The following is a 15,004-nucleotide window of genomic DNA, read 5'->3' as shown; positions in this document are numbered from 1 at the left end:
CTTGTCATGGAAGATGCAGTTCTACAATAAATGAACATCTAAAATAAACATTCCTCAATGAGAAATGTGAAAAAGTAGTTATAAAGTTTTAAAAAAACGCGTTTGTGTGTGTGTGTGTACATTACTGTCTACAGGACACCCGATTTACAGCGATAGAGGCGGAGAGTTCCAAGGGAGGGCTTACCCGTGCCCAGATGAGAACAGACCCCCTCCCCTTTATTATCCAGTTTCCGGGGCCTGCCTCTGCTGCTTGCATATTTAAAAAGGGGGGGGCGAGCAGGCTAAGCAATGTCGTGGAGCGGGTCAAGCTCTTGCAAACCATGTTCAGGATCTGTGTACTGCTGGCTTGCTTCGGAGTGCCCGGGCGGCTGGGGGCACTGGGCGCAATGATCGAGTGTGCCCCGTGCAACAAGCAGGCGCTGTCAGCCTGCCACCCCCCGCGGGGCTGCGAGCTGGTGAAGGAGTCCGGCTGCGGCTGCTGCTTGACATGCGCGCTGGCCGAGGGAGCTGCGTGCGGCGTTTACACCGAGAGCTGTGCGTCTGGGCTCAGATGCGTCCCGCGCAGTGGAGACAAAGCGCCGCTCCAGGCGCTGCTGCAGGGACGGGCGGTCTGCCGCAGCCTCAAGCGGAGGAACCAGGTCCAGCGGGAAGGTGAGTCAGCCGCCACCGCCGGGTAAGTTTCCCCCGTCACCCCCCTTTCCTCCAGCTCTGATTGACTAGCAAGTGGCTGCACTCGGGTTTGGTCAGTGCAAATCTGACCGAACTGTTCAAAACCGCAGTCCCAAAGATGTGCATGTCTGGTGGATTGGCTGTGGCAAGTGGGGAGGAGGAGGGTGGCTTTGGGGAGGATTCCCTCTTCGGAGGGTCGGTGTGGACTTGATGGGACGAATGGCCCCTTTTCTGCACTGTAGAGATTCTATGATTCATTGGGCAGCGATCTGATCGAGGGAGGGTACAAGACACTTAAAAGAAGTCTGTGCAGGTATAGTCAGGTTGTGATGTCTTCAGTTTAATGAGGAAAGGCAAGTGGGTGGGTGGGTACAAGGCAGCAGCAACACTAAATGTTAAACAGGCGAGGGAGGGACAGGGATTCACTTTCTGCCTCCTTTTGGCTCTCCGGTCTCTTGTCAAACCCACTAGCAAAGTGGGCACTGGGTCAAGTCACCAAGAATGGTTAGCAACTTGAAAAGTTCTGAATAGGAAGGAAAATGGCAGAACTGTGACTGGACAGGAGGTCACTTTTTCAGGTAAGTTTAAAAACAAAATCTGCATATGCTGGAAATTGGAATCTAGATCAGAGTGGTGCTGGAAAAGCACAGCAGGTCAGGCAGCATCCGAGGAGCAGGAAAATCGACGTTTCAGGCAAAAGCCCTTCATCAGGAATGAGGCTGGGATTTCAGCCCATGCCTGTTCTGTTTCTCTGTCTCCCGTCTTCTCTTAACTCTGTACATGATTCTTTTCCTTTCCGGATAACCATCTAGTTTCCTTTTCTACTGTTTTGATTTGAATCTGCCTCCACCAGACTCTCAAGCAGTACGTTCCAGAAATGATTTTCATTAAAAAAAATCGAAAGAATTGCTGATGCTGTAAATCAGAAAAACTCAGCAGGTCTGCGAAGAGAAATTCGGGGCGCGTTACTCTTGCTCCGAACTGGACCCAGTTTATTTTATCATAGAATCCCTCCACTGATCCATGCAGACCCAGTCCCCTGCCATTTTACTGTATACTTCCTAAACTAAACTATACACACTTGAACACTATGGCCAATTCACCCTGACCTGCACAGCTTTGGACTGTGGGAGAAAACCAGAGCACCCGGAGGAAACCCACACAGACGCGGGGAGAATGTGGAGGAAACCCACACAGACAGTCACTACTGGAATTGAACCCCGGGTCCCAGTGCTAACTACTGAGTCACCGTGCCGCTTTAGGCGGGAGAGTCCAAACCCCGCAAAAAGTGTTCAACGACATGTATTAAAACAGTGAGGATGGAGGGAGTATGCAGTATTCAAAACGTTGCCTGCTTAGACAGTCACTTCAGACTGTGTAGTCATGTTACTGTCGATAGGACTCACATGCTTTTGTTTCTTGATGTTTTGTGCCATCACGGCATCCGAATGCACCCTTCCCCCATCCCCCATCCCCCATCTTTTAGCGTTGCAAAGGGAAATTGCCGCAACTTATTAACCTGCTTAACGTTGGTTCAGGGATAATTTGCGGTCAACGACACCGGCTGAAACTTTTTCCGCTCTTCAAAATAGTGCCACGCCGCGGGTTCTTTTGTTTGAAATCCCTAACGAGAAGGCACAGCAACCCCCTGCGATGTAGTGAGGGCGCTGCCTGCAGCGGTAGCAGCCTGGCTTTTGTACTCCCAGTCTCTTCCCCCAGTCGGACTTGAAGCTCCGGAACGCTGCAGGACCGGTGAACTTCATTCTGAGGCGACAACATCATCGAGTCACCGGAGGGACGCCTGTCCCTTTTTTTTGGTCCTGTGTGAATCTGAACTGGAACAGCCTGAGAGAAAGCTCTTCAGGGGTGAGCGCAGCCAGCGAAGGAGCGTTTTCTTATCCCGGCTCTGTTTTCGAAAGGTCTTTTATTGAGTGAGTGAATGAGTGGGGAGTTTGGCCGGGTGAGTGTGCTTGGTTAAGGAGAGGAAGGGAATTGGGGGAGATCGCTTGTGCTGCTCGGTTGATTTTTGTTTATCCAACCCTTCGACCGGGTGTCAGACTAACATTGGCGGGATGGCGTAAAGTATCTGCTTGAACTTTGCGGACAATTTCTGTGGATGCCTGTACGTCAGGACTCCTGTAGGGTCAGCTCCAACGACCTGGAGACAGCGATTTACCGAACTTAGGACAGCTGCACTCTTTTTATTTTGGAAATCTTTCCTGAGACGAACCCACTAAGTCCCCTCTCCTGACAAGAACTGAGTCTGCAAAAGAAGTAGCGCCGATCTCCTGCAGTTAAACGGCGGTCGTTCCACAGAACGGATCAAACAGAAATGATTGTGCTTTTTTTTCAGTAAAGGCATTTAGTGCAACTGTAGGGACATGTTCGCATGACTTGGGATTCCGAACCAAGTCTAATATTGGCTAAATCAGCAGAAGCTCATTTGAAAGAGGAGGGTTTGAGTTTTCTACCCTGAACCCAATTCAGGGCTCCAACATATCCATGATGGGGAAGTGCCGGTGTTGGACAGGGCTGGACAAAGTCCCAAGTCACACAACACCAGGTTATAGTCCAACAGGTTTGGTTGAAATCACAAGCTTAAGCACTGCTCCTTGCACAACTGAAGTGGGGATATCACTTGATTATGTTGGACAAAAGTCACAAGCTTTCAGAGTGCTGCTCCTTCACCTGCAGAAGGAGCAGTGCTTAAGCTTGTGATTTCAATCAAACCTGTCGGACTATGACCTGGTGCTGTCTTCTGACTTGGTCCACCATAACCAAGGTATATTCTCCGAGCCATGAGTAACCTGGAGCTTGCTCTAGTGATGTGCTTGGTTCCTTGTGCCCTGGGATGCTGGATATTGATGTGGGCTGTGTGAGGCAATGGTGCTAACTCGAATTTTGTTGCATTGACTGACCTGAGAGTGATTCCAGCACCATCTCCTGACCTGGTTTGTTCCTCTTCCTGCAGGAAAGCTCCTAGATGGTGGAGAGAAGTATTCCTTAGCAAAGAAAGAGCACAGTGGCAAAAACCATGGACTGCAGCTAGCAAATCCTAGTCAGCATTTGACACCAAAACCTCAACAAGGAAATCACCATTCACCAAAGGGAACCGTGCACACAATAGTGAACCCTTCCAAAGTTCCATCTGTCACCACCCCTGTGGCAGACTCTGAATATGTAAGTGCCAGACTTGGCAGGGGGAGCAGATTGTATGTCAACAAATTCAAAGTATATTGAATTCCTGCCCAGGAGAGCTTCAAGTTAGAACAGTTTGGTTAGCAGATTTTATGCTGTCAAAGGCTGTTTGAATGTCCTGAGATTCATTGAGGCAGTTGTACACTCATTCTGATGATCGCAGCTAACAAGGTTAGACAATTGTGAATTGGGGGGGGGAAAAAGCTCAATACAAGTCATCAGATCAAACACCACAGTTTAATAATTCCAAGAAAGACATTGTGCATTTTGCATTGTTTAATTGCCTTTCACTCCATCAGACTGTCCCAAAACACTGAGCATTAACTAATGCTAAACCCTTACTTCCATTGTGGTCCTGAAGACCATGACTAAGTCAAACCTGAATTCCCACAGGAATTAAAGTTAGATCCAAATCTAGATTCCTTTGGACACTTCCAGTTCAGAAAACCCAAGTTATGAATTGAAATACATGTGCAGCATTCAAATTAGATAACACTGACTAGTCTCAATTTCTTCTGAAGCTGTCGCTCACTAGCGAGGATGACTTGCTTTCACTTCTGAGATGGTTGGCTGAGCTAAATGTGTACAGTCTCCAGCAGGTGCTGCTTGGAGGATCAGGTGGTTGAGTTGCTTGGAATTTTTTTTGCCCCCTCAGCCACGTTGAGCTCTCTAGCTCGGACACACTGCAAACCTAATCAGTTTGAGATTCAGCTTCCTGAAGGGTAAATACCAAACGTATTTTCCACTCAAACACGCTCCTGAGCGAAGGCAAGTAATTTTTCCCTGTGTGACTCCTCCCCATGTCACCTGATGTAAAGCACCACAAACAGTTACAACATTTACATCACTGTGCACAGTTGAGTAGGGCTGTTTCGAGATTCACAAAAATGAACATCCCAGGCTTCAGCTTATTCCTTGCAAAAACAAAACTCTTGATTTGGATATTCTTCATTAAGAACTTTTACTTCAGAGCTTTTTCAGAAAAAAACAGAATCATGGTTCTCAAATGCGACAGAGAGCCTGCAGTCCCATCTGCTTTTGGAATCGGTCAGGTCATGGCATCCAGTATCACATCAACACTAAATTATGGGAAACAATGTGCAATGATACCAAGGCTACATACAGTGACCTGACATGCTGCACAACCGCGCAAAACAATGTTGCATTGAAATTGAAAGCGCAAATCAGAATACTGGCTCTAAAAGTTGTGACTTTCAAGCAAAACCATTTAAAGTTGGACAACTTCAAAACAAACTTGCTGTAAGTACTTAATTGATGCATAGTAATGGCAGAAAAAATGACAACCAATGTAGCAAATTAACATTTGTACATGTGCAACAGGCCTATATCATGTGTGGCTCAGTCTTGCTCCTGTACATGCACAGAACACTGGGTAAAAAGGATGACTTAGTCCCACGTAGTACACTCCCTATATAGCCTGTTTGTCTGTCAGCTCCTGTACATGTAAGGTACACTAGATTAAAAAGGAATGATTTACTCCCATATAGCCTGTGTCATCATCTGTACATATACAGATCACTGGGCAGGTAAAAGGAAATGATTCACCATAGCAGCCATCCAAACTCAATTATGTGATCATCACCGTTACTCAAGTAACTGACTGGGACTGTTCCTTCCAGTTGGGAGGTGCTATAGAAGAGCGATCTGAAATAGGGGAAAGTCTCTCTTTTGTTGGATTAATTCTCCAGCATGGGAGTAACTCTAGTGAGAGTAATCGGAATCGTTACTGTGGAGTATATACCATTGCAATGAAGCAATTCTGATTGCAGAATCTGTGGGTGATGGTGACCTGGTGTTGTAAGAGACAGATCTACCCTTTGTGGCTCCCGAAACAATGCTGATGATACATAGAGAGAGAAGAATGGAAATAGGATAATCATGGCCAGTGGAAGTTAGGTACAATGGAAAGCCCAGTGCTTTGAATAAGTGCACATTGGCATGTTAAATAACATTTCCTCTCCTACCCTTCTGCTGACCTACTGACAAGTTCCATTAAAGTCTCTTAATGTGCAAAAAATCTTGTTGAGGTGGTTCCAATAGAGTGCGAAGGGCCTGAAGTGATTGTTTCTGGGTAATTGCTTCCTCCAGAGGCTGCTCATAATGCCAAGGAGTCTGGGTTTATACCTGATACTGTTATTTGTCAAGCATATTAAGATGATAGGATGAGTTTGAGTCTCCAGAGAAGTAGTAAATCTGCACCAACTCTCTACAGCTAACCAGGCAATGGCCTTCAGTCAAGATGTAGGTTTAGGGGACACCTTGCCTGATTATTTTTTTGACTGGAACAGATAATTTTGAAGTGTATAGTCGGGTAAGAACATTTTAAATAAGTAGAGGGGAAAAACTTGAAGAGCATTTTACTCCTATTTGGAACAGAATGTGAACAGCTTTTGTGAACAATGTACTTAGGCAGTAAAACAGGACTCAGTGGACTAAAGACTGAATTGGAGAGGATTCAGTGGGAGAGTTGGTGCAGGAGGGTCAGAGTTTGGTGAACAAATGAGTCTCTTTGCATGTACAACTTTGGAGTGGTGGCTCAGTACTGCTGTCTCCCAGCATGAGGGACCTGGGTTTAATTCCAGCCTCAGGTGACTGGCTGTGTGAAGTTTCCTCCGGGCGCTTTGGTTTCTTCCCACAGTCCAAAGATATGCAGGTCAGGTTTATTGGCTAGGCGAATTGCCCCACAGTGTCTAGGAATGTGCAGGCTTGTTGGATTAGTCATTTGAGAAATGCAAGGTTATTTGGATAGGGTGAGGGATGTTCTTCAGAGGAGTTTTGGGAACTTGATGGGCTGAATGACCTGCTTCCACGCTGTCGGAGTTCGATGATTCTAACCAGTTGCTTGTCTGTGCTTAGGGCCCATGTCGCAGGGAGATGGAATCAATTCTCCAGGACCTGAAACCAGAGTTTTTCCGTAGCCCAGAGGACATTTACATCCCAAACTGTGATAAACAAGGGTTCTACCGGAGCAAGCAGGCAAGTCGTAACAAATATCCCAACTGATTTGTTAACCTTTATACTGCAATCGTTAAGTGAAGTCCTCTCCTCCAAGCCACTAGTAAAGTCTGAGGCAGAGTGGTGTAAAATGGGTGAGAGTAAGACAATAGATCTTGGATTTGACTATGTGCCATTGATTTTTGCCTCCCCTCCCCTCCCCTCCCCTGTAAAACTCATGAAGGATGGGATTTCCCACCAGTTGCATGGCTGGCAGCAACACCTGCAGTGGTGACCATGGGCCAGGCTGGTGTGAGGGTGGGTGTTGTCCACCTTGGTGAAATCAGGGAAGTATTATTGAGGGCATCACATGCAGGATCCCCACCCTTGTCCAACTCCAGCTAGAGCTGCTGGCCTTCCTACGTGGTATGAGCCTGCTCTTGTGGTGGGTAGGATAGCAGTGGCCCAGGATGGAGCAATTAAATAGCCATTGAGTGCCCACTTACAGGTGTCAATTAGGCTAAGGATGTGTGAGCTGCCTAACAGCTTGTTTCAATTGTGGTGGGGAACATCGGAAGTTGGGTGGATGATGGGTAATAGCATCCAGTGGATTTTAGGTATTCTTGCCTCCTACTCTAGCTTGCCAGTGGGGCAGTATATAATCCAAATCCAATCCCAGATTTCTGAACAGTTTGATTTCCTGAATGGACTATTTATTTTATTTTTTTCCCCCTCCCATGTTGTTGGGCTCTGAGGGCAATTGTTATCCTTATCCTTTTCTCCCCCCCCCAACCTTGTGTCACCAATTAACTTTTCCTTTTAACCTATTGCGAATCCTCTTGCAGGGATGCCTTCCTTGAAGAAGCTCTCTTCCACTTTCTCCTAACCAATTAACTCCTCAATGACCAAGGTTAGGATTGGCTAGTCAGTTTGGCCCTATGTGTAACTGAAAATGCAGAGGCCTGGATTCCCTATACTCAATTTTTATGTGACGGCAAAACTCATTAAAATAAATTCCTGGTACTGTTGTCAATGGCTACGGCCGCCAACATGGAGTCCAGTCCTGGCTTGTGGGATGAAGTCTCCATGGTGACCACAGGATATAGTGAGTGTCAACATCTCAGTCCCCTGAGAATACGGGAGGGCGGTAACCTGGGCCAGTTCTTAGAGTGGCATGGTGGCTCAGTGCTGACCTGGATTCAATTCCACCCTTGGCAATTGTGGAATTTGCATATTCTACCCGTTTTCTCCCACAGTCCAAAGATGTGTGGGTTCGGTGGATTGGCCATGCTAAATTGCCCTTGGTGGTCAGAAATGTGCAGGTTGGGTGGATTAGCCATAGGAAATGCAAGGTCACAGGGATAGGGTAGGGGGTTGGGTCTGGGTTGGATGTTCTTCGAAGGGTTGATGTGAACTTGATGAGCCAAATGGCCTGCTCCCACATTGTAGGGATTCTACAATGACTTCTTCTCCTTCACAGTTCTGTTATGTAGCTGTTGTATTTTGTTTTTAAATCTAACTTGTCTTTTAGATGTGAACTCATTTTTAAGTGTCTCAGTTGGTCACATTCTCTTGGCACCTGAGCCAGAAGGTCAAGGCACACTTCAGGGACTTGAGCTCATCATCCATGACAATCGATCGCAGTACCAAGCGAGGGCTGTTGGAACATTAAGTATTCTTGGACACATACTATCTCGGGAAGATAGCTAGAACGGCAAAGGAAAAGTAAATGTGGGCCTAGTGAGAAAGGATCTGTTATCAGAAAATCACGAAGTTGAATCCTTCTAAGTGGAAACTAGGAATAATGTGTCAGCAAATACTGATGGAGGTTGTGTATAGACCCTCAAAATAGTTAAAACACTAAATCATAATTGAATGGAGCATATAAAAATAAGCAATGTAGTAATCGTAAGGGACTTCAATCTTCATTTGGACTGGATGGATCAAAGTGGTGAGAGTAGCTCAGATAATGAGCTTGTGACTTGTTGGTTTCCTGGAACAAGATGGTGGCACCAATTAGGGATAAACCTATTTTGGTTTAATGTTGTGTAATGAGGCATGGCTCATTAATAATCTGCTGAAAGCTATCAAAGAAGGCTGAGGTTAGAAACAGGAGAGGAGAGGTCACACAGCTTGAGATTTTTTTATAGGCCTCCGCAGAGTTCCAGGGAGGTGGAAGAGAGGATTAGCAAAATTATTCTGGGTAGGAGTGAAAGGAACAGGGTGGTCATTATGGGGGACTTTAACTTCCCCAACATTGATTGGAAATGCTGTAACTCTGTCGGATGGATCCGTTTTTGTCCAATGTGAACAGGAGGGTTTCCTGACACAGTATGTCGAAGGGCCGACAAGTGGGGAGGCCACACTGGATCTGGTGCTTGGTAATGAACCAGGCCAGGTGTTTGATTTATAGGTGAGCACTTTGGAGAGAGTGACCATAATTCAGCTACTTTTAGTTTAGCGATGGAAAGGAATAGGTACATGCCACAGATCAAGAGTTATCGATGGGGCAAGGGCAATTATAATGTGATTAGGCAAGAATTAGGATGCATAGAATGGGGTAGGAAAATGCAGGGGATGCAGACAATGTGGAGCTGGTTTAAGGAACTGATATTGTGTGTCCTTGATAGGTATGTCCCTGTCAGGCAGGGAGGAAGTGATAAGGTAAGGGAAAGAGCTGAAAATGTGTTGCTGGAAAAGCGCAGCGGGTCAGGCAGCATCCAAGGGAACTATGGTTTAGTACAGAAATTGCAACGTTTGTTAAGAAGAAGGAGGCTTCTGTGTTGATGAGGCGATGGAGTGTTACAGATCAGCTAGGAAGGATTTAAAGAGTTAAGAAGAGCAAAGAGAGGACACGAGCAGTCTTTAGCAAATAGAATAAAGGAGAACCCTAAAGCTTTCTATAGGTATGTGAGGAATAAAAGAATGACGAGGGAAGGAATAGGGCGAGTCAAAGACAGAAGTGGGAAGTTGAATGCGGACCCTGTAGAGATCGGAGAGGTGCGAAACGAACATTTCTCATTGATTTTTCACTCAGGAAAGGGAGAATATTGTAGAGGAGAAGAATGAGATACTGGACTAAAATGGATCGAGGTTAGTTATGCACAGGTGTTATCAATTCTAGGAGGAGTGAAAGTAGACAAGTTCCCTGGGCCGGATGGGATTTATCAGAGGATTCTCTGGAAAGCTAGGGAGGAGATAGCAGAGCCTTTGGCTTTGATTATTTGCGTCACCATTGTCTACCTGGAGGATTGCAAATGTGCCCTTGTTCAAGAAGGGCAGTAGAGATGGCCCAGGTAATTATAGACCAGTGAGCCTTACTTCTGTTGTCAGAAAGATTTTGGAAAGGATTATAAGAGATAAGATTTATAATCCTCTAGCAAGCAACAATTTGATTTCAGATCGTCAACATGGTTTCGTCAGGGGCAGGTCGTATCTTACAAACCTCATTGAGTTTTTGAGAAGGTGACCAAGAATGTGGATGAGGGTAGGGCAGTTGATGTGGTATACATGGACTTCAGTAAAGCCTTTGATGAGGTTCCACACGGTAGACTGATGGAGAAAATGCAGAGGCATGGGATTGAGGGTGATTTAACAGTTTGGATTAGAAAGTGCCTTTCTGAAAGAAGGCAGCGAGTGGTGGTTGATGGAAAATATTCAGCCTGGGGTCCGGTTACTACTGGTGTGCCACAAGGATCTGTTTTGGGACCTCTGCTGTTTGACATTTTTATAAATGACTTAGACGCAGGCATAGGTGGATGGATTAGTAAATTTGCAGACGACACTAAAGTCGGTGGAGTAGTGGACAGTTTGGAAGAATGTTACAGGTTGCAGGGGGACTTGGATAAACTGCAGAATTGGGCTGAGGTGGCAAATGGAGTTCAATGCAGCTAAATGTGAGGCGATGCACTTTGGGAAGAATAACAGGATGGCAGAGTACGAGATCAATGGAAAGATTCTTGGTAGTTTGGATGTGCAGAGGGATCTTGGAGTCCATGTACATAGATCCCTGAAAGTTGCCATCCAGGTGGATAGTGCTGTTAAGAAGGCATACGGTGTGTTAGGTTTCATTGGTAGAGGGATTGAGTTCCGGAGCCGGAATATCATGCTGCAACTATACAAAACGCTGGTGCGGCCACACTTGGAATATTGTGTACAGTTCTGGTCGCCCCATTACAGAAAGGATGTGGAAGCATTGGAAAAGGTGCAGAGGAGATTTACCAGGATGTTGCCTGGTCTGTATTGAAGGTCTTATAAGAATAGGCTGAGGGACTTGGGTCTGTTCTCATTGGAAAGAAGAAGGCTAAGAGGGGATTTGATAGAGACATACAAGATGATCAGAGGGTAGACAGTGAAAGTCTTTTTCCGAGGATGATGACGTCAGCTTGTACGAGGGGGCATAACTACAAATTGAGGGGTGATAGATTTAAGACAAATGTCAGAGGCAGGTTCTTCACACAGAGAGTGGTAAGGGTGTGGAATGCCCTACCTGCTAATGTAGTTAACTCAGCCACATTAGGGAGATTTAAACAATCCTTCGATAAGCACATGGATGATGATGGAATAGTGTAGGGGGATGAGCTGAGAATAGTTCACAGGTCGGTGCAACAACGAGGGCTGAAGGGCCTGTTCTGCGCTGGATTGTTCTGTTCTAAGAATTTATTTCCTATGTATTTGTCTTTGTTTAATTTTGAGAGGGATACTGCCTAAGCTTGATTGGATAATTAGACTAAAAGGCATGGTGGAAAATAAACAGTAGGAAACATCTTTTAAAAAGGTGTTTGACAAAATATGTTCCATTTTGGGGAAAAAAAACCAGGGAGGTTCCATCCATGGTTTACTAAGGAGGTTAAACATATTATTGGATTAAAATAGGTGTAAAACTTTGCAAGGAATAGTTATATTGTTACAAGTTGATAGGGAGTGTTTTCAAAACCAGCAAATGTTGATAATCAGGAAAAATTAGTACACAAGAATTTAGCCCAGGGACAAAAATAGATTGTAAGAGTTTTTAGAAGTGTATAAAAAGGAGAAAATCTAAAGTAAGCAATCACCTCTTTAGAAGAAAAGACTGGATAAATTATCAGGGAGAATGAGGAAGTGGTGGAGCTACAGAACAAACTTTTTTGTCTGTCTTGGAAGACATAAGAGTTTGTTAGATTCTAGAACGGTCCCAGTTGATTGAAAATTAGCAAATATTTCAAGAAAATAGGAAAGAGCATCAATGGGCAGCTACAGCCAGTTTGTCTGCTCGCATTCAACAGGAAATTACTCATAAAACCACATGAAATGTATCTAATCATATTATAAAAGGAAAATTTGTGTTTGATAAATTTAATTAGAGGTTTTTCTGGATGTAACTAGTAGGGTGTGATCAGTAGATGTGTATATAGGGAATTCCAAAAGCCCCTCAAGGACGACTCTAGTTCGGGGTGACATATTAGCATGGATCGAGAATTTGGTTAAGGGACAGGAAGCAAAATAAGGCTAAGTGGGGCATTTTCAAGTTGGCAGACTATGACTAGTGGAGTGCTGTAAAGATCAGTGTTGGGGCCTTAGCTGCTCATGAAGAGGCAGAGAGTAATATATCTAAGCTTGATGTTACAAAACTCAATGGAAATATAAACCTCAAGGCAAATACAGAGGCTGCAGAGAGTTATAGATACGTTAAGAGTGTCGTGGTAGTCCTTGGTTGTCCTGCGATAAGAGGCGATGTAAATTGGATCGAACGTTCTGTGGAGTTTAGAAGAATGGGATGTGTTCTCATTGAAACGTGCGAACTTCTGATGGAGTTTGACAGAGTAGAACTGTGAAAAGTTGTTTCTTTGATCTGGGAAATTTAGAACATGGGATAAGGAGCTGATCATTCGGGACTAAGATGAGGCAAAATATCTTCAATCAAAGGATAGGGAATTGTTGAAATTCCTTGAGTTGAGTGCTCCGTCATTGAACATCTTTTTAAGGCCAAAACGTTTGGTCTCTTGCAATTGGCAGGATAGAACATGTAGAGAAAGTGGAGTTGAAGCCGAAGATCAGCCATAATTGGGCTGAAAGGTGGAGCAGGCTCAAGGGCTGACTGGTCTACATCCTGGTCATCAGTCTTGGACAGTGTTTGGTGTCAACCAGAATCACTGAGTGTTGTCATTGCTCTCTGTAGGAGCTTGTGTAAAGTCCCTCCAGGTTTCCTGCATTAAGCAACACGATACTTCAAAAGTGTGTACTTAATTGTCTGCGAACTGCACCAGAACATCTCCAAGAATGTTTAGTTTGTCTGTTTCTCTCCTTCCACTAAAGCCAGATATTTTCCATCTTTCATAGTGCAAGCCGTCAAGAGGCAGAAAACGGGGTCACTGCTGGTGTGTGGATAAGTATGGGCATTCACTTCCTGGGCTACTGAGTAGGAAAAGGCCAGTGTCCTGTGTGCAAAGCTCATCTTCTGAAGAGGTTGGATCTTAATCTGCGCACTCTCCTGAGGGCAGCATTGCCTGAAGTTTCTAAAGAGAAGATTCAACTAGAAAGAATAACTCTCCAATCAGCCTTACTCTACCTGTAGATCACCTCCTAGAATGAGCCAACAGGCTTTTCTGGAACTGTACCTCCTAGAAGTAGTGTAGTTTAAAGGTTACAAAATATGTCACAACTGCAATGAACAGCTTCTGAAATTTCACTTTAATTCTGATTCCTACTTGTTTTGAACCTGGGATAAACCCCTTTTTTTTCCAAGGTGCCCAGTGAACAGTGCCTGACATTATCAGAACTCGCTAGCATGGTTTCCATGCCCCATAGTTTGACTCATTTTCTAGCACCAACCTTGATTCTGAGGTTTACGTCCTGCTGGTGAAAATGTTTCTGGTAGAACCAGGTTGTGCCTGGTACTGCTAAACTATGGCATTCAGAAAATGCTGGCTAACCCTCCCTGGTCACTCAGTGGGTGAAAACACCAGCTGTCTTAGTCCTGAGCCAGCCAGACCTGACCATTGCTATATTGCTTGCTATGATCCCTTCAGGAAAATGTGTGTTTGTAGTTGTTGAGCTGTGATTCTCTCTCTCTCTCTCTCTCTCTCTCTCTCTCTCTCTCTCTCTCTCTCTCTCTCTCTCTCTCTCTCTCTCTCTCTCTCTCTCTCTCTCTCTCTCTCTCTCTCTCTCTCTCTCTCTCACAATTGCAGGGCTTCCTCGGTCCCCTCACACTCTGGCTAGCTGTCTGAGATGTTGACAGTGGAGCCAGACCCCAGAATGAATACCCCCCCTCAGGAGAGCAGCAGATACAAACTTCATGAGTACAGGGAGTGTAGCAGTTATATTACTGAAGCTGTAATTCAGACTCTGATTAATTCAGCCGAAAACCTGTTCTGTTGCTGACTCAGAGGACTGGAGTGGCCACACATTTACCCCATAGATTGTGATCACCTGGAGTGTTTAATGTGTCTCCTTCATATACTTTGAGTAGAAGTTTTCAAGTAAGGTATTAAACTTCTTGCTTAATATAAACTTTTGAAAAAATGCTGGGTGAAGTTGGAGACTGCATTCTGGCAAACAGAAACTTCTATTTTGTTTTGTCATATCTCATAATTGGCATGCAGAATAATTGGCATTGACCACTTTCAAATGGCTGTTCATTGAAGTTTGATTTTCTTTCTTGACATATTTAGTTTTGTGCAGAAGTGTTTTTGAATGGATCAGATGTCACTGTCCTGCTCTTCCTCTTCAAACAATTTCAAAATATTACTTTTAATATTCTGCCTAAAAGTTCCCTGTTGACTGTCAGGATGTCCATTGGGTGTGTACTGTCCTTGGGATCTGAGTTAGTGTGGGCACACAACCCCAACAGTTTTACATCACTTTACAGGACTTGATAAGCACTATGTTTTTTTTATGCATCTATATATTTAAATTCCATGAAAATAAATCGAATGTAGAGTGTCTAAAAATCAATAAATACTTCTTTATGGTAAATTTGTGGTGTTGCTTTAACATTTTGGGATTTATCTTTGCACTGTTTTATTTAATAAAACCACATCTTTTAACATTTTTATCTTTTCTGATTCTTATTAATCATTTTTGGGATAGTTTGGGATTAGTGTGGACAACACTCAATAAAATAGTAATGTTAACCAATCCATCTGATTGTGACTTTTCCAAAGGAAGGATTGCCTGAGAAACACTGACCATACTTTCAGTACAG

At 44.5% G+C, this 15,004-nt stretch overlaps 1 protein-coding gene across 1 annotated transcript; it reads left to right on the top strand.

Annotated features, from left to right (window-relative positions):
• Positions 1 to 305: 305 nt before the first annotated feature.
• Positions 306 to 14,775, top strand: LOC140471338 (insulin-like growth factor-binding protein 5). The gene is made up of 4 exons (XM_072567355.1): positions 306 to 651; positions 3,641 to 3,849; positions 6,745 to 6,864; positions 13,141 to 14,775. The coding sequence occupies exons 1-4, from the start codon at positions 321 to 323 to the stop codon at positions 13,276 to 13,278; spliced, it is 798 nt and encodes a 265-aa protein (XP_072423456.1). The 5' UTR covers positions 306 to 320; the 3' UTR covers positions 13,279 to 14,775.
• Positions 14,776 to 15,004: the final 229 nt, after the last annotated feature.

This window comes from Chiloscyllium punctatum, chromosome X (assembly GCF_047496795.1).
Source record: "Chiloscyllium punctatum isolate Juve2018m chromosome X, sChiPun1.3, whole genome shotgun sequence".
In the NCBI taxonomy this organism is placed as follows: domain Eukaryota; kingdom Metazoa; phylum Chordata; class Chondrichthyes; order Orectolobiformes; family Hemiscylliidae; genus Chiloscyllium; species Chiloscyllium punctatum.
Note: the sequence above shows the minus strand (reverse complement) of the source record. Positions and strands in the feature narration are given on the sequence as shown.

Excerpts from the sequence above, each read along its gene's own strand:
- LOC140471338 (XM_072567355.1), top strand. The coding sequence starts at position 321 with ATGTTCAGGATCTGTGTACTGCTGGCTTGCTTCGGAGTGCCCGGGCGG. Across the intron at positions 652-3,640 it reads GAACCAGGTCCAGCGGGAAG|GAAAGCTCCTAGATGGTGGA; the intron begins GTGAGTCAGCCG and ends CTCTTCCTGCAG. Across the intron at positions 6,865-13,140 it reads GGTTCTACCGGAGCAAGCAG|TGCAAGCCGTCAAGAGGCAG; the intron begins GCAAGTCGTAAC and ends CATCTTTCATAG.